At 40.5% G+C, this 25,865-nt stretch overlaps 1 protein-coding gene and 1 non-coding gene across 4 annotated transcripts in view; both read left to right on the forward strand.

Annotated features, from left to right (window-relative positions):
• PXDN (peroxidasin) overlaps positions 1-25,865 on the forward strand; it is a 100,741-nt gene that overhangs the window by 50,190 nt on the left and 24,686 nt on the right. For all 3 annotated transcript variants that reach the window (XM_056856563.1, XM_056856562.1, XM_056856565.1), the window contains 12 exons: positions 3,848-3,919; positions 5,052-5,123; positions 8,832-9,001; positions 10,135-10,252; positions 10,701-10,870; positions 12,519-12,791; positions 14,792-14,908; positions 16,668-16,826; positions 19,219-19,331; positions 21,148-21,304; positions 22,118-22,226; positions 23,650-23,807. In XM_056856563.1, the coding sequence (XP_056712541.1) occupies positions 3,848-3,919; positions 5,052-5,123; positions 8,832-9,001; positions 10,135-10,252; positions 10,701-10,870; positions 12,519-12,791; positions 14,792-14,908; positions 16,668-16,826; positions 19,219-19,331; positions 21,148-21,304; positions 22,118-22,226; positions 23,650-23,807 (1,688 nt within the window). The remainder of the gene's footprint in view (positions 1-3,847; positions 3,920-5,051; positions 5,124-8,831; positions 9,002-10,134; positions 10,253-10,700; positions 10,871-12,518; positions 12,792-14,791; positions 14,909-16,667; positions 16,827-19,218; positions 19,332-21,147; positions 21,305-22,117; positions 22,227-23,649; positions 23,808-25,865) is intronic.
• Positions 17,063-17,134, forward strand: TRNAT-GGU (transfer RNA threonine (anticodon GGU)). Its single transcript has one exon. It is a non-coding gene; the product is annotated as a tRNA-Thr (tRNA).

A 25,865-nucleotide genomic window follows, 5' to 3' on the forward strand; every position in this document is an offset into this window, starting at 1 on the left:
AGTGGTTAGTTAAAACCTTTTCTAAAATCTGCACACATATATAGAAATACAATGATGTGAACCAATACAAATACAAAGTACAAACAGTTTAAAACCCAACCAGGTAAGTGAATATATTGTAAAGTTAATTCTCAATTATTCAAACAGCTGGTATATTGGGTTTTTGTTGTAGTACTGGTTAGTATAAGTCTCTCGTATATTTTGTGTGCAGATATCAATCTGGTGAAGCAATATCTAACTGGTTATCGCATCTCCTGGCAAGAGATCACTTGCATGGAAAAATAAACAGACTGGATATAGTGCTCAACTGTTCTCCCATCCACCACTTCTCTCATACACATTCCCTCCCCAGCCCCTTTTAACTAATATTAAAATCACCTCAAGAATGCACTACTCAGTGGAGGTCCATTTGCATGGCAGAATCAGTGAGCACTGGAGATATTCAGTACTCCCTGTCTGCCTTTCCTCCCCATTCCTGTTATCTCAGTATGTGTGGGTTTGAGAACACAAATTTGCAAAGCCGTTAAGCCCAGACTGTTTTCAGCAAACTTTGATGCTGCTGAATGCTTCTATTTTTTTTAACTATCCTCTTGTACTTTTGGGGGGGGGGTATATCCAAAATCAGAATGTTTCTGCTTTCTTCTTAACACTTCTAAGAACAATATTTCTACTTCAGTTGTTACTATAAATGCACCAAAGTAATTATTTATTTCCAGTCTTGTTACCAAATATTAAAGTGGAAATGCTAGAAATGAAACCCTGGACCTTATCAAATGTAACCTCTACCTCTGAGGTATGATCTCTGTTATAGTTTTCATTGTATATGAACAAAAAGGATTATTAGCGTGTGACATGGAACAACTGAAATGTATAGTTCATCTTGGACACAGTGAATTCTTTCCTATAGTCTACTGTGTGTTTCCCATTATACAGAATGTAAAAAAATCAGAGGTTCTGTTTATGCATGCTGAACATTAATGTAGCATATGGTCATTGGTGGTATTACATATATGTATAAAGTAGAGATTTCTATTTATACATTTGAGCGGAGAGTTTCAGAATACAATGAATAATTGTATTTGTATGTGTCCTGACCTGGATGGCTTGCACTAGCCGGATCTCCTCAGATCTTGGAAGCTAAACAGGATCAGCCCTGGTTACTGTTTGGATGGGAGATCACCAAGGAAGTTTAGGGTCACTACACAGAAGCAGGCAATGGCAAACTGCCTCTGACATCTCTTGCACCTTTAGGGGGTGCCATGAGTTGGCTGCGACAGCACTTTCTAACACCAAACTAGTTTGTAAGCAGGAAGGTCTTGGTTAAGAATTACTGCAGGACAATTTATTTACAGAAGTCTGCTGTAGATAATCATGTTATGTCTGGGGCCCTATGTTGGGTAGATAGGCGGTTTCTCACAGAGCGATCCTAAGGGTCCTTAGGATCGGAGATATGCTGGGGTAAGGGCCAGTTATGCCAGCGCAGGCGTCGGCACCACTGCACCACTCTTCACTGGTATTGTTAGTGGATCGCGGGGCGTGGCCAGAGTTGGTTCACTCCCTAATGCTCTTCAGCCCAGGAATGCCCCCTGACAGAGGTGCAAGGTTGCACCAAAGAAAAAGGCAGCACAGCCCATAGGTAGACATAGAGCAGAAAAAAACAAGTGCCCCCCACTGCTTTTTTTTTACCACAGCACCCCCCCCCAGTTCTAAAAAAACTCCAGCCCCCACAACTCATGAGGTAGGGCGTGCGACATGGGATACTGTCTGACAGGGCAGGAGCCCCAGACCTCCCCACCATCGCCCCCATGCACAAGGAGATTTGGTACTTGGGGTTTGGGCTGGAACAGCTGCCAGGGGAAGTGGCCCATGGTTTCGGCTCTGCACTGCAGCTCAGGCAGTTGCTGGGTTCCCCCTTGGACAGGGCCCTATGAAGGGGCAGTCTGCCCTGTTCCACTAGTATGGGGGGGAAGCAGATGGTATCGTCTGCTAGAATTGTCTTGTCACCAGCATTTGCAATGAATGGTGGAATTTGATGCTAGAAAGGAGGGGAGGGGCCGTTGCTCAGAGGTAGAGCATCTGCTTGGCATGGAGAAGGTCCCAGGCTCAATCCCCGGCATCTCTAGTTAAAGGGACTAGGCCAGTAGGTGATGTTAAAGATCTCTACCTGAGACCATGGAGAGCCTCTGCCGGTCTGAGTAGACAATACTGACTTTGATGGACCAAGGATCTGATTCAGTATAAGGAAGCTTCATGTGAAAACAGTCAGAAATTGAAGATTGCTTCATAAACTCTGTCACATTGCAGGAAACCCAGGTGGTTTCAGTGTGTTCATGGCCCCCCTTGTTGATTAATCCTTGGTGCTAGGATCTTTGGGCACCAGTAGCCATGGATTGGATGGAACCCCCATGGACCTGATAATACCTACCTGTAATACTGCCCCCTGCAAACTATTGCACACACAGACATACCACCAGAGTAAGTTTTAAATGGCCAGCCTGTCCCATAATAATTACAATAATTAGAGGCACAGATCACCCTAAACCTCCAAGGAGGAGGTTTTTACCAGAGAGAGAAGATTGCAAAGCAGAATCTGTGGAACAGAAGTATATTTAATCCAACTATTTATTGGTCCAAATTATCTCTAGATTATCTCCCTTCATGTCATTGGACCCTTATGTCTTCAGGACCACCTCTCCCCCTATGATCTGCCATGATAACTTTGCTCAAATGGGTAGGGCCTTCTGCAGGTGCCACCCTGCAAATGGACAAAATCAACAACTGCCCATACATGTGCATTCTCTGTTGTGGTGCCCGCCCTACGGAATGGCCTGCCTGATAAGGTCAGGAAGGCTCCCACTTCCCTGGTTTTTTGCAAGGTATGCAAAACTAGATCGTTTAGGAGGGCATTTTTCACATGTAATAGAGCTGTACTGAATCTAAATTGTTCAGAAGGATGCCTTGGTAAAGGGAAAGGAACTGTATATACCACTGAGTATAGCACATACTGGCCATTGCTGTAAGTATGATTGTACTATGTAATTTCTGCATTGTTTAATGTGTCACATTAATGCTTATGCTTTGTTACAGATTTGTTTCAGCTGTTTCAGATTTCTGCTTGATTTCAGATTTTTGCAATCCAAATTTTATTGCATTTTTATTTAATGTCCCATCCTGTTGATTGTTTTGATTTATACGATGTAATCCACCATTTCTCAGTGAGAAAGGCAAATTATAAATAACACAGATTTAAAAAGAGCTTTTAAAAAACTATGATACTATTGTTTTTCAACTAATCTAGATATTGTCATTAATTCATAGCAAAATTCTGTACATGTTTACTTAGGAATAAGTATCACTGTGCTCAGTGGGATGGCTTTACAACTTTACGTCCTAGTAAATGTGGATGGTAACATGTCATTAGTAACACAAGATAAAATCCGTTGAATGTATTCAGATGACCAGATTAAGTCACACACTGTCTAATAAAACATAATTTACTAAATATTACTGGATTACTTTAAATGTTGTAGTGAAAGAAACTCTTTAATGTTTAATAAGAACTTATTTTTCCCTAAATATTTACCTTAAATCAATGTTTTACAGATAATAAATAATTGTAGACTTTTTCTGAAATTTCCTGTATTCCTTAGATATTGCATCAGAATTATGCTAGCATGTATAAATCCTATCTGACACGGGAGTTCCAGCATTCTTTGTTATTTTTAAATCTTGGCTGTTGCTTTTCATATAGAGATTGGAAAAGTAGATTTGAAGTGATTTTTGCTTATTTAAAAGAAGTTTTGATAGTTACGCTTCACTAAAAGTGCTCTTTCTAATACCTTTACAGGTATCTGCACTTTAATCAGATTGAAACCTTGGAACCAGAATCATTTACCCATCTTCCCAAACTTGAAAGATTGTAAGTTTTTTAAAAATTTACATCCTCTTAAAACTGTTCTCGGGTGGCAGATTTTTGGCTTACCAGGCAATTTGATTCCTCTACAGTCCATAGAAATGATGAAAGTCCCCATGGTGTTACTTTCTAGTCCAATAGGCAAGCTAAGGACTAAAAGGATCAGTGTAAATGGCAATGTTCAACATAGCAGCTGTGGATCAACCTACCATGCTGTTTGGTGCCTTTTTTTTAATGGTAAACCAGCCACTAAGTAAGCTGCTGGGTGTAGAAAGTATGTTATAAGGCTGCAGTTATATGGGAAAAAGCTCCAGTAGATAAACATACATACGACTGAGCTTTTTATCTTGATTAGTTATATATTTATAGTGCCATCCTAAGCAGAGTCACCCTTCAAAGGCTACTGAGGTCAATGGACTTAGAAAAGTATAACTGCCTTGGATGGTACTATTAGCCGGAAGGTGATTGTAAGCTAGTTTGATTCTTCTGTAAGTAGTAGAGAAAGTCGGCATATAAAAACCAACTTTTCTTTATCGTCTTCTAGTTTGTGAGTGTGTTTTGTGCTTAGGAATGCCAGCTTTGGGTTGGGAAATACCTAGAACTCTTGGGGATGGAGCCTAGGAATAGCAGGGTTTGGTGTGGAGGGGGGAATCTCAGCAGGGTATAATACCATAGCAGCCTCTTTCTCCAGGGGAACTGATCTTGGTTGTCTGCAGATCAGTTGTAATAGCGGGAGATCTTCAGGTGCCGCTTGGAGGTTGGCAGCCCCATTTGTGCCTATTAGTAGGAATTTAGGTCGCTGATGTACAAAAATTGTTGTATATAGAATAAATAATAGTTTTTTCAGTCAGTCTTTATTACAGCCCACAGGCCTTTCAGAAGCAGAGTAAAATTGATAAAAATGCTGCTATAAAATTAATTATCTACATGGAATCTCTCCATACATAATTTGTCCTAATGTATCTAACAGTTTAAAAATCAAAATCTGAGTAAATTATGCACTAGATGTTATCTTGGTCTATATTTTCATAATAGTTTGTTTTTAAAAGAAATAAAGAGGAAGACTACTACTGTGTGTGTGGAGAAGGAAACCTAGTGAAAAGAGAAGTCTTTATTGATAAATTCGATATTTCCACAGATTTTTACATAACAACAGAATATCACATTTAACTCCTGGAACATTTAGTCATTTGGAATCTATGAAAAGACTGTAAGTAAGATTCCCCCCCCTTCCCTTAAAATGTGCATTTCAGTTGTTACCTCACCTTATTTTGCAGTTTTTTATCCTATTGCAAGTATGGGACTCGCAAGGACTTGTGGGAGCATTTCTCCCTCCCCCACTATTTCCACGTTCCCTTCCCTGGCAGCCCCCATAGCCTATCCCCTTTTCCTGCTTCTCTCTCTTCTTCCCACCCACCAGCCAACTCACCTTTATCTGCTCCTCTGTCTTCAACTTTTCCTCCTTCCCTCCTCCTGGCAGCCTCTCCCTGGGAAGACTCTTGCACAAATGTCTGATGCTCGTTGAGCAGGACCCCGTTGCACAGTGGGAAACCTGCAAAGATCTGCAGGGGGGACCTCATTGTCCCCTGTATCTCCCTCCCCACACTATTTCCTCTTTCCCTCTCCCTGACAGTCCCCACATACTCACCTTTCTGTGCTTCCTTCCTTGCTTCCCACCCATCCACCTTTTATCTCCCCCAACTTCAGCTATATTTATTATTTATTTACTTCCTTTATATGTTGCCTTTCTTAACAATGGGGACTCAGTTCTTTACATGGTTTAGTTCTCCTCCATTTTATCCTCACAACAACCCTATAAGGTGGGTTAGGCTGAGAGTGTGCAGCTGGCCGAAAGCCATCCAATGAGTTTCCACAGCAGAGTTGGGATCTGAACTTGGATCTCCCAGATCCTAGTCGGAAACTTGAACCACTACACCACACTGGCTTTTGTGGAGTGGCTGCTGTTGAATAGCAGCAAGCAGCCTTCCTGGGTGAGTCATGCAAGCTGTGTGGTAGAAAGTCACCTGATGATTGCTGTCAGTCCTTGTCCCAATGAGTCCTCCCTCAAAGACCAAAACAGCCCCAGAAAAGACCCTGCCCCCTACTCTTTACTGTCAAAAAACAAGGCTTGAAGGATAGCAGTACTGTTGTGGTTATCTTGCAGTGGCCACTGAGGGCATCTGATTCTTAAATCTCCAAGCACTCCTTTTATCATTTTGGGTTTTTTTAGCACCCCATGATTTTGTGTGTTAAGATTTCAGATTTTTCCTCTGGTTTGTAGAACGATCTAGAGAATCTGCACTTCAACAGTGCAAGCTTATTGTTTTCATAAATGCAGGAAGATAGCATATACATTTAATAAATTATATAAAACTCCATAAGTTGTAAGTCAGTGGTTCTCATTCTGTGGCTTGCAGAGAGCCACATTCACAATGATCAGAAACCAAAAAAAGCCACATTACTCCTGTATGCCACCCTACCAAATACACAAATACAATATGATAAAACTATTAAATACACAACTATAAATCCACGTGATTTCCTGGGCCCTTTACGTCTATCCCTAGCACAGGGTCTGCAGTTCACTCATCCTCTAGTCCCCCTGGTGCTGGATGTTTCAAGATGGGAACCGGCAACCACCTGTCAGCAGTAATCTTCACCAGGCAATGGCTTTTTGCCTGCTTTCCTGGAATTGGCGGTGGGGGTTGCCACATTGAAGAATGGTGCTCAGAAGAGTCACAGGTATATCAAAGAGCCATAGGTTCCTTCTGAGCCCCTGGGTATCACTGCTGTATGTAATTCATATAACCTTTTGACTAATAAACATGACTGCAGCTGTCTTTACCTTTGTTCCCTTTCCCAGCATTGTTTTCTTGTGTCAGTGTAGTGAATCATGGTGGTCTCGGTAGAGCTGACATTGCAACTCATAGTCCCAGTAGTTTAGTAATCCCGCACATCCTGTGTTGATTGCACTCACAAAAATTCTAACAGGAATGAATGCTAACTATTGGTCTGACCTCTTCCGTCCTTATCTTCAGAAAACTGCTTTATCAGTAGAAGGCTGAAACGGTAATCCTTAGTTTTCTGATTTTATCTTGAAGATCACAAACTTCTGACCTGTAGACTAAACAATCAGAGCTTCTTTAATCTTCTTTCCTACTGAATGCTTTGTGTACAAATTCCTTTAATAATTTTATTGTCTTTTGTGGTGGTTTTGAAGGACTGAAGAGGGCATGAATACAGTAAGTTGGACCCAGCCAACTTTCTTATTCATTCTTGCCTAATTGTCTTCTGTACTAAAGGGCCATTCCACATTTTTTTTTATTTTTGGTACGTACAGGTCCCATGATCCGCAGCATGGGCTTCTTTGGTGGTCAAAAGGGGGTCCCTCCTTCCGTTTTTATTAGCAGAAAAGCTGGTTACATTCAACCCAATAGTTTTTGTCACTTGGCTTTTAGGTTTCATATCATTATTGTATTAATTACGTATATAGACTTGCTGGCATATAATCTAACACAGTATAGCATATATCAGAGGTGTTGAACTCATTTGTTTTGAGGGCCAGATATGACATAAATGTCACTTGCATGGGCTCCCCAGCCCAGATTGAGAGTGGGGGGAGTAGCTGCCTTGGCTGGTTCGCGGACCGGATGCTTGACACCCCTGGGGGATATGATATGATATTTAATAATAACCCTTGCTCACTCAGTTAAGAGCTATGGGGTTACACTGGATCCAGCATTGCTGCTGAAGAAGCAAATTAATGCAGTCGCAACCCCCCCACACACACACTTTCTTCCAACTCAGTCTAGCTCACAAGACGACTTCCTACCTTGACACGGCTGATCTGGCCACCTGGATCTGAGCCATGGTAACATCAAGACTAGACTGCTGTAATGCACTCTACATAGTCTTCCCCTTGAAATCAGTTCGGAGACTCCAGTTGGTACAGAATGCCGCAGTTCAGTTATTCTCTGAAGCTACTCAGATCATACATATCACTCCCATTCTGTGATGGCTGTCCATCAGTTACCAGGCTTAATTCAAGGTATTGGCTACCACATACAAAGCCCTTCATGGCTTTGGTTCAACATGTCTGCAGGGCCATCTGTCTCCCTATGCTCCACCATGACAGTTTCACTCATCTAAGCAGGGCCTTCTGCAGGCGCCATCCTGCAAATGGGCAAAATCAACAACTGTCTGTACATTTGCATTCTCTGTTGTGGTCCCCACCTTATGGAATGGCCTGCCTGATGAGGTCAGGAAGGCTCCCACTCTCCTGGCTTTCCATAAACTAAGCCAAACTGAATTCAGAAGGGCTTTTTTATACAGGTAATAGGGCTGTACTGTAATGAAATGGTTCAGGAAAAAATGCTTTGGTAAAGGTACTGCGGACTATACTGCTGTGTACTGTCGCTGTACAATTTGTTTTCCTGTTAATTTGTGTCAGAGATTATTATTGGCTAATTTTTTCATTGTACCATTTCATGGGGAAAATTCATGTGTGCATATGTATGTATATAGATAAGATTATTTTTAAATGTTCAAATTCTCTCAAGTGATTGAGTGTTGACTGAACTGTCAATATCCTTTGTGTTCTGAAAAGCGAATAATACTTTGTTCAGATGTTACATTAGCATTTCCTTTTAAAACCTAAGTTTTAATCACATAAATACTGCCTCATTCAGTGCTTGTTACAAACAATTGAAGAGTCACAGTTGATGCATTGCTGGCACCAATGAAGTTAGTATTTTCTAGATTTTAGTGTGGATTTGCATTCTAAAAAGATCCAAGTATCTCATTATTTATATGCATCCTGTAAGTTTAAGTGATTTTAAATTCTGCTTATTTGTCATGACAATTTAATAAATTAAATACATTAAAATACATTAACAGCAATAGTTTCTTTTTTGCACAGGCGTCTGGATTCAAATGCCCTTCATTGTGACTGTGAAATACTTTGGCTGGCCGACTTGCTGAAGACATACGCTGAGTCTGGTAATGCCCAAGCTGCTGCTACTTGTGAATATCCAAGGAGGATCCAGGGAAGATCAGTAGCCACAATAACCCCAGAAGAACTTAACTGTGGTGAGAATTTTTGTTAAAGATGGAAATCCCTTTTCCTCTGTATTTTTGTTATGGTTTTTTATTGTATGTTTTTGTGGGAAACAGAATGGGATGTACATTTCATAATAAATTGTACTTAATACTGATAAAGCATTTAATATTTTCCTTCGGGTTTTCTCTCCGTTTCTTTCTCTGCTGGCTTCTGTTCCTGTATTTTGCAGTATGAAGGTATGTGAGGCAATAAACCCTAAAATCATGTAATAACCATTTACCAAAAAAAAAATCTCGACTTATGTTAAACCGGTTTTAATATATGTGAATTATTATTTCATCCTGTAATGCTGCGGATATAATGCCAGTATTCTATATCTTATTTTCCTGTATTGTGAGGCAACTAGTAAACGTGCAAAATAGAAATTCTGGGCAACTTTCCAAATATTCCCATGTCCTGTGCTATGAGCGTGCATACATAAAATAATGGAGCTAAAACTAACTGAGAAACATGCAAGATACTTTAAAGCGGTCCAGTGTGACCTTTGACCTACCAAGCCAAATGCAGTTTATCAGTTATGTACTTTGTATTCTCTGGCCTACCAGGGGTTTAGAATCCTGGATTTGCTTCATGCATGATAACTCAAAAACATGGATATTGTCAAGCTCCTGGCAGGTTGCTATATGTCCTTCATTGCTTCATAGGGTTTTTAAAAAAAAATCCTTACAGCTGTTATTAATAGTAATGGGATCCTGTATAAATGGTGCTAAAGGACTTTAGACTTTGTATGCCTTCGAACATGTGGTTCCCCACATACATTTTTGAGAGAAGAGAATCGTGTTAGCAGCTGCCCATTTGCATTACCTTTAAGAAAGACATCTTAAGAAAACTGTGCTGCTTATCCTGCAGTACTTCTTACTGTAAACTCATTTATTTGGCAGGTTCTCTGGAGAGAACTAAATTCTAAATAAATAAATTTTTTAGATGTGAATCAAAATATTATTAATGATATGTTTCATGTGGTTTAAGCGCTGCATTTTTAATTCCAGCATATATAGGAAATTATTTTGTATATAGAAAGACAAAGAGACAAACCGCAGTTTATTTTTAAATCAAAAGTAAGAGACTTTTTTTCTTTTAATATGATTTGTTGATGGCACAGAGAGGCCAAGAATTACATCAGAGCCTCAGGACGTGGATGTTACCTCAGGGAATACCGTTTACTTCACTTGCAGAGCGGAAGGCAATCCCAAACCAGAAATTATTTGGCTTCGAAACAAGTAAGATGGCTTTAGAAAATGGAGTTCCTCTCTATAGTCATACTAGAAATGAGTTACAGAAATGTTTTTGGACCATCCTAAGGTTGCAAGAACTGTTTGTTTGCATGTTTATTTGTACATTTTAGATGGGTAGCCATATTAATCTCAGGCAGGAAATAAAACAGGAGTCCTTAAAGAATAGTACAGTTTATTCCAACACAAGCTTTCATGAGTCAGAGCTCACTTCACCAGATGCATGGAGTATTTATCCATTAGGTGAATATATTTATATTCACATTAGAAGGCGGGGGAATTTCAGAGAAACAATAAAAGAAGATCCACTTCAAACAGCAATTACTCTGAGCAAACTGATTAATGCACTGATTAAAATTACTGTGTTCATATTTGGTAGTATTCAGTATACTTGTAATTTAAAAGTTTTGTTACTATGGGATGTCTTTTTTCTTAGTAACGAGCTTAGTATGAAAGCAGATTCCCGTTTAAATTTGCTTGACGATGGCACGCTGATGATTCAGAACACGCAAGAGACTGACCAAGGCATTTACCAGTGCATGGCAAAAAATGTTGCTGGGGAAGTGAAAACTCAAGAAGTCACCCTGCGCTACTTTGGTTCACCAGGTATGCAGATTTCTGTTAATGCCAAAATTTGGGGGGAAAACTGCTCCTGGTTCCATACCGCTTGCTGAAGGTGTAAAACAGCAGTATATTTATAGTCTGGATGAGGCAGCTTACCCAGAAGCAAAGAGCCTGTCAGGGTTCGACAAGGCCCTTCGGCCCAGCAGCAAGATTCACCTGGGTGGACCAGGTTGGGATCAAGGGCAGCTTTTGCAGTCTGGCCCAAGGAAGCTCAAAGGGTGTGGGAGCAGAAAGCAAGCCTGGGTGAAAGAACTGTGGCTCTCTGGGACCAGGTGTTTTGAGACAAGGCAAGGAACAGAGGAGAATAAGGTGGGGGTTAACTTAAGGTGTGAAACTGGTGCTATAGAAAGGAAGGAAGGGGAATTGGAAGGAAGTTCCTAGGAAGAGGAGAAGAAGGCAGAAGGAGGAGGCAGGGTCATCATGGCTCTTCTTCTTTGTAACACTGTGACCCTGAGGTGGATAAACCATACCTTCAGGGGTCTCTATTACTGAATAAAGAATGTGTCTTAAAGAAGTAGTGACTGGGCTCGTGATATCCAGATCCCATGGGCTCCAGGTATGGTGTTCCTCTGCCTCCCCAGAGGGCGCTACACTGGCTAATGCAGATATAGATCAAAGGTGATCAAACTATTCAAAGTAGCCTGACAAAGGTCATCATTGTAAATAAACTTACAAGTAACATGGAACCTGTAGAACTTTGGCTGTATTAGAGATGACTTTTCACCTTTTCCTATAAAGCAAGTAAACTCAGAGGTCCAGGGGCTAAATGTTCATTTGAAGGCCAACCTCCTTTTCATTGTATCTTGTATTGATTTTTTTGTGTTAGAAGACAGACACATTCATTTGGGGACTTGTGAGACTCTTTGTGGGGGGGATCTCACCTGAATCCTCCCCTTGTTCTGCCTGCCTTCTCAATGCCTGTTGCCCTTTCTGCTGCTGTGCAGGAAATGGGGGTGAGCAGAGGGCAGCAGCAGCTCCTGCTCTCCTATCTGCTACTCACCTGTCTCCACCTATCTGGCTCATACAGTGGTAGTTTCCCCCTCCTCTATCTCTCTCAGTGGGGCTCCTCTGTTTTGGGGGATTTTTGTGGCACTGCCTCTCCGGTAGTGGGGGTGGGGCAACTCCTGCTCTGGCTCCTCCTTCCTCTGCTTGCAGAGGAGAGGAGGCAGTGGCGGCGGTGCCTCCCCCCTCCTCCTGTCTGCCTGCCTAGCTTCCTGTCTGCCAAGGAGAGGCACTGTCACTGGCGAAGTGTGGGCTCTCAGTTCTGTTCAGCTGGCTTCTTTCCCTCCTCTCCCTGAGCTGTCAGTTTACACTGTCTAGGCATGTGCAGACATCATCCCCCCTCTATTTGGGGGGGGGGAGTGGAGGGTTGCCAGCCTCCAGGGACTAGCTGGAGATCTGCTATTATAAATAAATATAGAAAATTAGCAGGATCCATATTGGGTCCTGCCACTGTCTTATCTAGTTATCCTAATTGTACTGCTTCCATTTCATTTTTGGCATTGAACATTAATTTGACGTAGTAATCATAATGCTTAAATTAGTATTAAAGATATTGATTTCACCCAGTCCTTATGGCAAAAGTACTTGTGTTCTTTGACGCTATTCTAGACTTTTCTCTTTTTGACAGCCAGGCCAAGTTTTGTGATTCATCCACAAAACACAGAGGTGCTGGTTGGAGAAAGTGTCACTTTAGAGTGTAGTGCAACTGGCCATCCCCAACCACGTATCACATGGACAAAAGGTGACCGAACTCCACTACCAAATGATCCCCGCATCACCATAACTCCATCAGGAGGGCTTTATATACAAAAAGTGGTTCAGGAAGATGGCGGCGAGTATACATGTTTTGCAACCAACAGCATAGATAACATCCATGCAACTGCATTTATTATTGTGCAAGGTATGTTCCATTCAACAAGTAAAACTGCAAGTTTTATAACCTCTTTAAGCAAAGCAGTGTGATCTTGCATTCAACAGGTTTTGTATTTAGCAAAATAGAAATATCTGCAGTTGATGCTTAACTCCTCAGTTGTTACCACTGTTTCCTCTAGTATGTCATCTTTTTATTATTTATTTTAAAGGTGGATTTTTATTGTTGTTATGTATTTTGAAGTTCTCCCAGGTATCTTTATGTATCATTTTGTCTGTTATTAACAATAAAAAATACACCGATAAAACAGTGCTAAAATTGCCAATGTAGTGTCATTTTAAGGATTTTTTAGTAGGATGGACAAAATTGTGAGTTTTGAACATGCAAGTTTCCAAGTCACTGAATGTTCGTTATCTATGTAAAATTTTCAATTTATTGAGGTTTTCTTCTGCTGTTCATGCTCATAAATTTGTCCAGTTTCATAAAAGTCTAAGTTCTTGCCTTGACTGGGGTTGAACATATTGTCAGTCATCTTTTTGTGGGGGCGGGGAATGGAAACAGTGAATTGCAGCAAATTGGTAGAACCCACTCTACTTAGCTTGCATTCACTTAAGAATGAGGTGGGTGCTTTTGACCAATTCCTCCTACTTGCTTTGGCCCTCCCTGCCATATGCATATTGTTTAGATGAGTCCTCTGATCCTCCGCAGGAGCTTTACAAAAAACAGCTAGGAGAAGTCGTTAGAAATAATTTCTGCAAATTTTCTTCATTCACAGAAACCTTGGATCCAATCCATAGTTACTTTTCAAGGATCTGTAATGGCTGAATACTGAGTATGCCATTGAAAATTTTAATTATAACACTTGTACTCTGCCTTTTAATAATAGAAACCTAGGCTTGAAGGCTGGCAGTACTGTTGTGGTTGGCTAACAATGGCTACTGAGGGCATTCGATTCTTAATGCTTGTGCTGCTTCTTTTTTTGTGGGGGGGGGATTAACCCCCATGTATACATAGTTGTTTTTAATTTCAGATTTTTCTGCAAATCTAGGGCGTTTTTCAGGTATATAAAAAGATCTGTCTTGTCTGTTCATGTCTCCAATCTCTGGATTTAAATATCCACAGATTTGGCCACATTAAGAATTAGATATATTGGCAAGTGGGGACATGCAAGAAAGTTACTTGCAGGGTGCATGCCCCCCTTTGTTTTCCCCCTCTCCCCATTCTGTAACAATCTTCCCCCTCTTTTCTCACCTCCTCCCCTTCTGTCAGTTTTCCCCACCACTATTTCGCTTCTCTTCCCTTCTTTGACAATCTCCCTGCTTTCTTCTCCTCCCCTAATCTGTCAACCTACACCCTCTCTATTTCTCCTCCCTCCTGTTCTCTGACAATCCCCCTCTTTCTCCCTCTCCCCTTGTCTGTCAACCTACCTTCTCACTCTTTTGCCATCATCCCTTCTCCATCAACCTTCCCTTCTCTGACAACTCTCCTCTACTCTAATCTGTCAACCTACCTCCTCTCTTGTTTACCACCACCCCTTCTGTCAGTCTCCCCTAACCCCTCTCTATTTCTTCCCCTCCCTCCTTATCTTGATTTCCTATTGCTAGTGGGAGCCTGCAAAACTAGCAGGAGGGGGAATCCCATCCTCCCCCGTCACCAAGCCCGGCACGACGTCAGGCCTCAGCAGTGAAATACTTGGTTGAATCCACCCCATTGGGTTTCCTTCATGATGCACTGGAAGGTTTTTTTAAAGGATAGTAAACACAATAATCTGAATCCAGATAGCATTGCTGCTTGAGTAAACATTCATGTTGAACCACACCCTGTTTTGGATTATTGCTTTCATTCATTTGTAGCACCTTGCTGCTGTGATGATTATTGACTTGTGCTACTCAGTGTACATGCATAGAGATGGATATCAAAGCTCTAAGGTGCAAATTGCTGGAAGTACCTAGTTAAATGAGTAACAAAAATAATTTCAGGATAAATTATGTGTTCTAATCTATTTAAACCAGTTTTTAATCTTTGTATAGCTGTACCCAAATTCACGGTGACGCCTCAAGACAGCACAGTGATTGAAGGGCAAACTGTTGACTTCCCTTGTGAAGCACAGGGCTATCCACAACCAGTTATTGCATGGACTAAAGGAGGTAAGAGTTTAGACTGGTTTAAATATCTAAACCTTGAAAAATCATATACCTTTTCAGTTTTTCAAGAGATGTATACAACCAATGAAAAATTATATACAATTTTATATTTATTTTTATTGATCGTACAGGCTCGGGTCTAGCCATCCTGAGTCTTTGCAGATCTGGACTTTCTTCTCCTGCAGCAACCAACTTTCTTCTCCTGCAGCAGCCCAGTGTCCCAATATTTTGTTTCTGGGGGTGGTGGGGGTGGTAGTCAGCAGACAATAGAGTAACCTAGAGCGCAAAGTGGGAGTCTGCAGTGGGAGAGGTTAATTGGTAGAAATTGCTACCCCCTCTTCTTAAGATGGAAATACAGTAAAAGCTTTGTTAACCAGCTGATGACACCAAATTATTTAAGATGGTTAAAGCAAAAATGGATTGTGAAGAGCTCCAAAAGGCTCTCCAAACTGGAGGAATGGGCATTAAAATGGCAAATGAGATTCAATGTGAGCAAGTGTAAAGTGATGCATATTGGGGCCATAAATCCCAACTTCATATATACACTGATGGGATCTGTGCTGGCAATGACAGACCAAGAAAGGGATCTGTAGTGGATAACTTGATGAAAATGTGAACCCAGGGTGCGGCTGCTATGAAAAAGGCGAATTTCATGCTGGCCACAATTAGAAAAGGAATAAATAAAATTGCTGCTATCATGCTGCCCTTTAACAAATCTATGGTGAGAGTACACTTGGAATTCTGTGTACAGTTCTGGCCATCACACCTAAAAAAGGATATTGCAGAGCTTGTGAAGGTGCAGAAAAGAGCAACCAAAATGATCAGGGGGCTAGAGCTACTGCCCTTTAAGGAGAGGTTAAAACTCTTACGGCTGTTTAGGAAAAAGGCGGGTAAGGGGAGAGATGATAGAGGTCTATAAAATTATGCATGGAATGGAGAGAGTGGACAGGGAGAAGCTTTTCTCCCTCTCTCTTAATACTAGAACACAGGGTTATCTGCTAAAGCTGAAGGGTGAGAGATTCAAAACAGACAAAAGGAAGCATTTCTTCATACAACACATAGTTAAATTGTGGAACTCCCTGCTCCAGGATGTGGTGATGGCTGCCGACTTGGAAGGCTTTAAGAGGGGAGTGGACATGTTCATGGAGGAGAGGGCTATCCATGGCTACTGGTCATGATGCATACCTATTTTCTCCAGTATCGGAGAAACATGCCTATTGTATTATGTGCTGTGTAACACAGGCAGGATGCTGCTGCTATAGTCGTCTAGTTTGTGGGCTTCCTAGAGGCACCTGGTTTATTTATTTATTCATTCTTTAGACTTCTATCCCGCTCTTCCTGGTCCAAGGCTGGGCTCAGAGTGGCTAACATCTATTAAAATTCATACAACATCAATACATACTCTATAAAATAATTTCAATTCAATAAAAACCAGTGTTATCTGATATTAAAACTAATCTAATTGGTGCCGTTCTACTAATTTCTCCTAATTCCTCCTCCTATTTCAGACTGTCTCGTTGCACCCAGTGCTCTTGCCAATGGCCCATCAAATCCCAGGAGATGCATTTCAGGGAGCACCGTAGGCCATGGAGGGGGAAGGGGGAGAAAGAGAATTTTGTTTCATTAATACAGAATCCAGCGTATAGAAGGTTCCAGTCATGGAACTTCCCTGATTGGTATTGCTCATGAATCTTTAGAAGCAATTTTGTGGGTTGTAATACTGATGTAATATTTCATTTAATAAATATTTGCTGTCTTTCAGGAAGCCAGCTGTCTGTGGATAGAAGGCACTTAGTCTTGTCATCAGGAACCCTGAGGATTTCCAGAGTTGCTTTACATGACCAAGGCCAGTATGAATGTCAGGCTGTAAACATTGTAGGATCTCAAAGAGTTGCCGTACATTTGAGTGTACAGCCTAGAGGTATGTTCAGAAAGACCCAGTTTCTTCTCATTTTTTAAAAAAAGATGGGCTTGGTTTCAATCTTTGTAGAAATTAGTGTGTGTGTGTGTGTGTGTGTATATATATATATATATATATATATATATATATATATATATATATATATATATATATATATATATATTAACGTGACATAAAAATTGGAATTATTGTATTAAGTTTACCCATTTGTTGCAGGTGTTTGATATAATGTGGGAGGGGCTGTGGCTCAGTGGTAGAGCATCTGCTTGGTATGCAGAAGGTCCCAGGTTCAATCCCCGGCATCTCCAGTTTAAGGGACTAGGCAAGTAAAGACCCCGGAGACCCTGGAGAGCCGCTGAGAGCCTGAAAAGCCTGAGACCCTGGAGAGCCGCTGCCGGTCTGAGTAGGCAATACTGACTTTGATGGACCAAGAGTCTGATTCAGTATAAGGCAGCTTCATGTGTTCAACAGGCAGTTTTTGCTTATTATTTTTTAAAAATATTTATTTATTCAATAAAATAGACAACAGCAAAATAAAATAAACAACAACAACAACCATACAGCAATCTTCATAATTTAATATACAATATATATATATATGTAAACTTAAAAAATTTTTTTAACCAAATTTCTATATTACAGCTTATTTCAATATCCTCATTCATATTACCACATCAAATACATAGTTTAGTCCTCTATAAAATAGCTAGACTGTCATCGCAGCACATTGTCCTCTCTCACCCTTGATTATAAGATTTTCCATTTTAGGCAGTTTTTGCTTACTATTGAACCCTTTTTCACCAACTCACATGGTCATGTTTTCCATGCATGGGTTGGTTTAGTTGAGTAAAACAGTGGTGTCTGAAGTATTTCCTTCTGTGTGAATGCTTTCATTCTCAATGCACATGTGATTTTCAAGCAATAGGCTTATTGACTGATATTTAGCATCTCAACTGATCATGTGATTTGAGGTTCATAGCATTGCTGCTGGCTGCTATGATCTTTAACTAGCCATTGGCACAAATGTATAAATGTAGACATTTGTATAGTTGGATCCAAACTTCCATGATACAGAAGGAGCGTAGGGAAGCTAATCCTTTCCCACCTAGCCCTTCTCCTGGCAGTCGCCTGTGCCCACCGAAAAGCTGATGCTGAGGCTCAGAGGAACCCTTCGAAAACATGCCATCTGACACTGTCTCATGAAGGAATGTGCTTCCTTACACTTGTGCAAGAGGAGAAAGGGGATTCAAGCTTACTCTGTTCTCACAATGGTAAAGGGGAGTGGTTTGCCTGATTCAAGTTCATCTTCTTCAGGATGACCACTTAACCCAATCAGTAGTTTTGCAGGAGACAGACGGACACAGAGGGCTACTATGGGAGGGAAATTCTGTTTCTTCAGGCATCTTCCATTGCTGGAAATATGGGGACTAGCAAGTGATGTTCATTTTCTGGGGAAATTTAAATAAACGATGTAAATATTTCAATTATGTTAACAAAAGAAGGTAAATACACCATGTACAAGCACTGGGGTTTGTCCGTACTTCACATCCCACATTTAGCCTGCCTAACATAATTAATTTGTAGCACAGCAACCATGGTAACTATAGATAAACAGACTATATTTACAGATCTGGGACAGAAAATTTTCCACAGGGAAATACAGCATTGAAATCTTTTGGGGGAAAGTTCCATTTTGGAAAATTTTCTACCTCCACATCGGTGGGCTGATCTTATAGATATTAATACTAATACCACATTTCATGAAAAAGAATAAGGAGGAGCTGAAATTATGCATATTTTTTCTCAGTGATATACTTACGAGGAGAACAAAGAGCTGTAGTAGTATCTGCTAGAACATAAATAGTATAGCTTCATATATAAATAGCTACTTTTACTTTCAAAATAAATATAAAAATCTGCCTTTGAGACAGGCTAGGAAAATGAAACATGGCATGTTGATACTTCATGTAAAACAGAAATAATTAATCTTTCTGAATTTTAAAATTTGAATTAAACTTCTTTTTCTACCCTCTGTGAAGAAATTAAAAGCTTCGTGAAGAAGTATGTATGAACTAGGTGTTTCAGACCCTAATTGTTGGAGGCTAGAAAGCTTTCTATGTAATGATTTACATCACTATTATACTCTATGTAAAACTGGCTCAAATTTGTTCAAGTATAATCTAAAGCAATGTCCAGCAATTGTCACAAATGGTAGGAACACTACCAAATAAAAGGTATCTTGACAAGCTGACAACATTTATTTCATGAATTTGAATTTTATCAATTTTCCCAGTCTTTTAAAAATGTTATACATATGAATTTGAATTTTATCAATTTTCCCAGTCTTTTAAAACTGTTATACATATTTGTCATGGCATCTGTTCTACTTTAGTTACTCCTGTGTTTGCAAATGTTCCAAGTGATATGACGGTGGAAGTTGGCACAAATGTGCAGATTCCATGCAGTTCTCAAGGAGAGCCTGAGCCAGTAATAACATGGAATAAGGTAAAACAAACAAAACAAAACCATGTGTTTGTTCCATTTATAATAACAGTGTGTTTCCTACTGACTATTGCTCAATTTTTCAAAGTAGTCAACAACTGCTTCTCCTTTAAAATATTAGATCTGCTCCTGTCAGCCATGTAACTATGGATTGGATCCAGTCAACTGAGAATGGAGCAAATTGATGTAAGGGCTCTGTGCCACATTCTGCTTCTCACTGCCACCCCTCGTTGGCTCCCCAGCTGTCCTGAAGATCAGGGGGTGCTCGGGAACAGCACAGAATAAGGCACAGAGAGCTTAACGCAAGTAGGGAAAATGGCACAAGCTCTTTGGAAAACAGGACATGGGGCTCATGTAAGAGTGTCTGTGAGCTGGTCTTTCTTCTCCGGCTGAAGCCCCCTATACCATATCTCATGCCATTTACAAAGGTAGCCCCACTCTGTGGATGTCTTGGGGGGTGCCAGGGGTAAAAATTACGGGGTGCAATGCAAAGATATTTACTATATCCAATTCCATATGTTATAAATGGCATTCTAAAGGATACCTAACTGGAGTTAGAAATGCCGTTGTTAGCTGTTCTGATAGAAATACTAGATTATTAAAGTATGAGGTAGCCCTGCCAAAAATTCAAAGTACAGGTTACGTAAACACTCCCAGTGATTTCTGATATCAAAACTCATCAATTTAACCAGGAGAAATTGTGTTTCTTTTTACAATTATCATTTGCCCTGTTGATAAGCGTGAAGAAAAACCATCTATTAAGTCTTAACAAAGGAATAGCCATTCCATGGATGGAAACTACAGATGGTTGTTCCAACAGGCAGCTTTTGATATGGGCTCCAGAGAATTGGTGATACTGTTTATAGAGAAGTTGTTCACAACTTCATATGTAATGTGTTCATGGGTGCACAGACATCAAAACTATTTGTTAGCATAATGGGTTGGATCTTAAGAAATGCAAGCACATTTCACTTGCGGAATGGATCTTTTCCATCTCCTGTTTACCTCTCAGAAAGAGTTGGGGCTTCAGTGGAAGGGAGGAAGAATGGAAGCTGTGCATTTGCCAGGGGCGTTTTCTTTCTTGGAACATCAGCTGGACAAATGCAGATTGGACAAATTTTGGTTTCAATCCTAAGGATACTTCTTGGAGTAATGCCCACTGAATTACATGAGACTTACTTCTGCATAGATCTGGTTAGGATTGCTCCCACTGTCAGTCAAAGCTAAGATCCATTTATAGCAAGCTCAGTTCCTGGAGCAGTTATCAGAATTACCACAGTAGGATTTTGGATTGTAATTCTGATTTCCTTATAAAGTGACCAAACAAAGGCTTAGAGCCAATGGAGGATTTCTACTGACACAAGTGTGTGGGTGGGTGGGTGGGTGGGTGTGGGTGGGTGTCACCGATTTGCCCCCTTCTCCAACCCCCCCCTCAAGTTGTTACTGGGGGTCCCCTGTTACTCAAGAGAAGCATTGGGGGGTGTTTTGGTCTGCAGTGGCAGGGAAGAAGCAAATTCGTGCTATGCTGACAGAAATCTCTTCCATCAGTCGAAATCACCAATGTATCCAAGACTGGCTTTTTTGAGAAAAAGGAAGCAAGGGAGTAATCCATTCACACGGAGAGGGGGGGGGATGAGGATGAAATTAGAGCACATAAACCCATGGCTCAGGCACAGATGACCAAACCATGGGTTGCTCATTCTATGTGAACTGAACCATTGCTTCAAAGGGATGTGGCGGGCGTGGGGGAGGAATAGGTGGAGGAACTTGAGAAGCTAGAAAGATTATCACGGTAATTTAATATTCTAACCTTCTGCAGGATGGTGTTCAGGTTACAGAAAGTGGAAAGTTTCATGTGAGCCTCGAGGGATTTCTTACTATTCATGATGTTGGACCAGCAGATGAAGGCCGTTATGAATGTGTTGCCCGGAATACTATTGGATATTCCTCAATTAGTATGGTGCTAAGTGTGAATGGTAAGAGTTATATAGTGAAATGGTGGAAAAAATGGGGCCCAATCTTTACCAAACTCAGGAAATCTTTTAAGGAGATTCACCAGCAGCTATGGTGCTAATTTGGTTCCTCTGCCTTAAGAAACAGCCTCCCCAGAGCTCACAATGATTTTCCATAGACTTCAATGAACTTATGTGAGACTGGAGAATCTCGCAAAGAAAAGCAAGGATACAAACTGAAGGTTTAAATGGTTCCATTGTAATCTAAGGAAATTTTTTACAGGGCGCTGGGAGGGCTGTTTTTCAAGGTAGAGGCACAAAATTTTCAGTGTAGCTGCTGATGACTATCTTTAGAATAACCACTGAGTTTGGTAAAGATTGGGTCAGGTTTTTTTTTTACTTGGGAATATTTTTCAGATTCCCAAGTAAAATGCATGACATGGGGGTCATTTGAGAAACTAAAATGCAAAGCCTCTTTGTCTTTGTGAAACTAGTTGCATCAATTTTTGGACTGCAGCTTACATGTTTTAATAATAAGTTTGTGATTGAGGTATGTCTTTAAAAGTGTGGTATGTTTTCTGACAACCTTATATTCTTTACTAAGTACATAAAATAGCTTCAAATTGCAAAAGAATAGAATTTTCTCGCAGATCAATTTAAATGTTTTGAGAACATATCCAAGACAGCAATAATTTTCAGTTAAAAAAGAAGAAAACCCTCAAGAAACAGTGGTTTTCTGTGTAATTCCAAAATGATGCCATGTCTAGACTTTGCTTATATTGAGTCATTTTGTGTGTGTGTGGTGAATGTTGCAGCTTTTCCTTTGTTTCCTCTCAGTTCCTGATGTCAGTCGAAATGGAGATCCATTTGTAGCAAGCTCGATTGTTGAAGCTATTGCAACTGTTGACAGAGCAATAAATTCAACGCGCACACATTTGTTTGACAGGTATCATGTTCACCAGCAGATTTACTTTCACTATGAAAATTTGTTCGTCCATTACTTTTTCATTTTGTAACTGTAGCTTCAAGAGACATGGCACTATAGTTAATCCTTGTAAACTCTTTATTTGTAAGAAGCATGTCTTACCTTTTCCCAATTGCTTTGGTGTTGGCACATCCAGATATCAGTTGCTTGTCACCTCAGTTAGTAAAGTTACTTGTCACTGAGACATTTCAGTGAATTGAGATATCTCACAGTCTGCTGCCATGGATTCGTGAGTGATTTTAGGATTGCACCAAATGTAGTGTGTCCACATGGAAGCCAAATTACTATTATAATTTTAAAGAAAACAACTATTTATTTCAAATAATCACAGTCTTCTAACCACTTTTGATGCTTACTTGGGTGTGTGTTCTTTGATCTTGGTACCTTGTGATGCTTTAATGAGTCTGTTGCTCATGAAAGCCACTTACACATAAGGCATGAGCCAAAGGACAGTGTCCAAAGGGCTCTTGTCCTTGAGTGTTGTAGCCTGGAGTTTGGAGGAATATCTGCTGGCAGATAGAGAGAGGGAGGGAGGGAGGGAGGGAGGGAGAGGAAGCAACCCTGTATTTGGAGTCCTCTTTCACCTTCTTCTGTTTCTTTCCATTGTATTTTTGTGTTGTAAGCTACTTTGGGAGTAAAGCAGCATATAAATACTCAAATAAATACCATCAGCCAAAAGAGCAACATTTACTTCCATCCTTGGCGTGAGGCCTACAGCTTCCCCATTCCTCCAGCAGTGGCTGTTTCCAGGTGGAAACCACCTGCCAGCCGCAAGCCCCATTGGGCAAGAGCCTTGCCTACTTTCCTGAAACATGGGGTGGATGCCACATTGGCGTACGGTACTCAGAAGAGCCACAGGTGACATGTCAAACAGCCACATGTAGCTCCTGTGCCAGTAAGTGAGTATCACGGCATTAGAAGCGGTTGCTGAAGTTTCCCAGAATTCTGGGGAACTGTGCAGGGCTAATTTCAGAAGTAGCAGCTCAGGAGCCTGGAAGTTCACAACTCTTAACTTTTGGAACCTCCATTTAAACCTGGATTCATCATGTAATCATTTTCTTGTTCGATTTAGTATATTTCAGTCTGCAGTGTATCTGGTAAAAACGTGGGGGGGGGGGCACTTTCCTTTGAGTTATCTTTATGGCTGTGCAACATTATGGAAAGTAGTCAGCAGCTAATAAATATATGTATTTATTTTGGCTTTCAATTTGGGACAAGTAATCAAGGTATGTGTTTACAAATTGCTTAACTGATATTTTAATGAAAGATTTTGAGCCTTATTATCACAGTCTTAATACTATATTTTCAAGGCTGTGACTATTTGGTACTTCTGATTAATTTGTTTATCTTTTTTTTTTTACATTTTCCTTGATATATCTATTAGTCGCCCTCGCTCCCCAAATGATTTGCTAGCATTATTTCGATACCCAAGAGATCCTTACACTATTGAGCAAGCAAGAGCAGGAGAGATATTTGAGAGGACATTACAGCTCATTCAAGAACATGTGCAAGATGGCTTAACGGTTGATCTAAACGGAACAAGTCAGTGCTTTTTCCTTATGCTTTCCAGTGTATTTAAAACATAGTATTAAATGTACTCCAGTGGCCCTTTCTTGAGATAACCCACATACTGTTTTGGCAGAAGAGAAAATAATTCTGAAGTCCACTGACTGGTGCCGTATTTTCCAAACTGTGTTAAAAAGTTGATGAGGGGTTCCAAGTTCAGAAATAGCTGACAAGCTCACCTGAAAGGCACCTTTCCCTATGTGCTATCGTGCACTGGGTCACATTCTGGGGTATGTTCTGAGTTTGTGTAGAATACGTCACATTCTAGGGTCACATTCTGGGGTACGTTTTCAGTTTGCTCACCATGTAAACTGATTGTGTGATCTTAAACACTTTTCAGAACACTTTGCAATGCAAAAAGGGCTGTATGGCAGCAGTTCTTGAAAAGACAATTTTTGCAGAGGAGGTTTAATGACCATAAAAAGTTTGCAAAACATTGGCATGTAGGGATCTCACTTACCTAAACTGCTACTGGTGAACAGAAAAGGGTTTATAAGCAAGCTAAAAGTATTGTTGCAGAAATATGCTTATCATAAACAAACACATGGGAAACGTCTGAAACAGTAGTGAGGGAGCAGCTGCAGGCTTGGCATTTGACAGTAAGAATCTGGAACTTCAGCCTGGATTTACGCTTTGAGCTGCCAAAATCAATCCCCATGAAATTAAATAACAGATTTTTCCATACCCATGGGTTCAACATTTTTGTTGACAGTATACAGCTGGAAGGAGGATGAGGGAAATACTTTGATGTTAATTGAATGTAGCCCCATTTTGGGCTCTGCTGTTATATATGAACTCTTGACATTTCCAACCATAATCATGTTTGTGAAAGATCTGGTAAGTACACCCACGCTATGTGTTAAATTAAAAAAGTGGATATAGATGGTCTTCAGAAATGTGTTTTCTAATCTAACTTTCTAATGTTCTGTGTAGATGGCTTATAATGACATGTATCCTACCATTCCACTGAGCAAAGTTTGAAGGTTTTGTTCAACTTAAGTGGCTCTTCCTGCAATGGAAAAGGCAGTTAAGTTGGAGAAAGGCTCCTTTAGCCAGAGGAATGCCCTCCAGTCTAAGGTAGGAAACATACCAGTCTTTTAACACTTTTAACACTTTGAGGACTGGTCCAGAGATTTGCTACTAAAATGCATATAACTTTTTCCCTGGCATGTAGGCAGCTATTTGAGGGTTAGAGTAACTGTGTCTCAAAACTGCCTAAAGCCTAGTTTGTAGCGACATTTTTAATAACTACTAATAATTACCCTGATGGAACAACCATATTGTCAGGCTGAACATATCGACATAGGCCATGACTACCTCAGTCGTTTATTGATACGGTACATAGCCTTTCCTTTTATCCCTTAGAAGCTCCTTGATCAATTGATCTTGAGCAGCATATATCTAGTGTTGGAGGGATATAAGGATTGAAACAAATCTTGCCACTGACAATGTAGCCTTGGGGTCCCTATCGCTTAGTAAAAAAGGCATTATGTCAGTCACAGAGGCATTGAATTTGTATATTAAAAGGGGGGAAATATAGTGCGATCGAAGTTCCTCGTAAAAGCGGCATTCCAAAAGGGCATGGGCTAATGAGTCAATAGAGGCAGAAGAGCAAGGGCAGATCCTGTCTGAGTATGGTATATTCAGAAATCTGCCCTGCATTACCATAGAAGGGTTAGCATTCAATCTAGCCAAGCAAAAAGCTCTACAAAGACGAGTTGTCATATAATATGTATGGGTAGGCAGGCCACGTGGAGGGGGTATTCTGAAGAACTGGGATGAACAGACGCGACGAGCACGAAAAGTAGTGCTGTTATAATCGAGCTCTTTAATGCGCTTTTTAATTTTGGTAAAAGCTTCAGTTTTCCGAAGATCTAATAACATATCCTGCGAGAAGCCCAACAACGACAGTTTCTCATCTAAGATTTTTTGCCATGAGGATTTAAAAGGGTCATGCTTCAGAGAAGCTAGGAATCCCTCAGTGCTAAAGCACAGTTTAAGGTGTAGTTTAAAGGTGGCCAACCACGCCCTAGC

The sequence above is a fragment of the Euleptes europaea genome, chromosome 10, assembly GCF_029931775.1.
Source record: "Euleptes europaea isolate rEulEur1 chromosome 10, rEulEur1.hap1, whole genome shotgun sequence".
In the NCBI taxonomy this organism is placed as follows: domain Eukaryota; kingdom Metazoa; phylum Chordata; class Lepidosauria; order Squamata; family Sphaerodactylidae; genus Euleptes; species Euleptes europaea.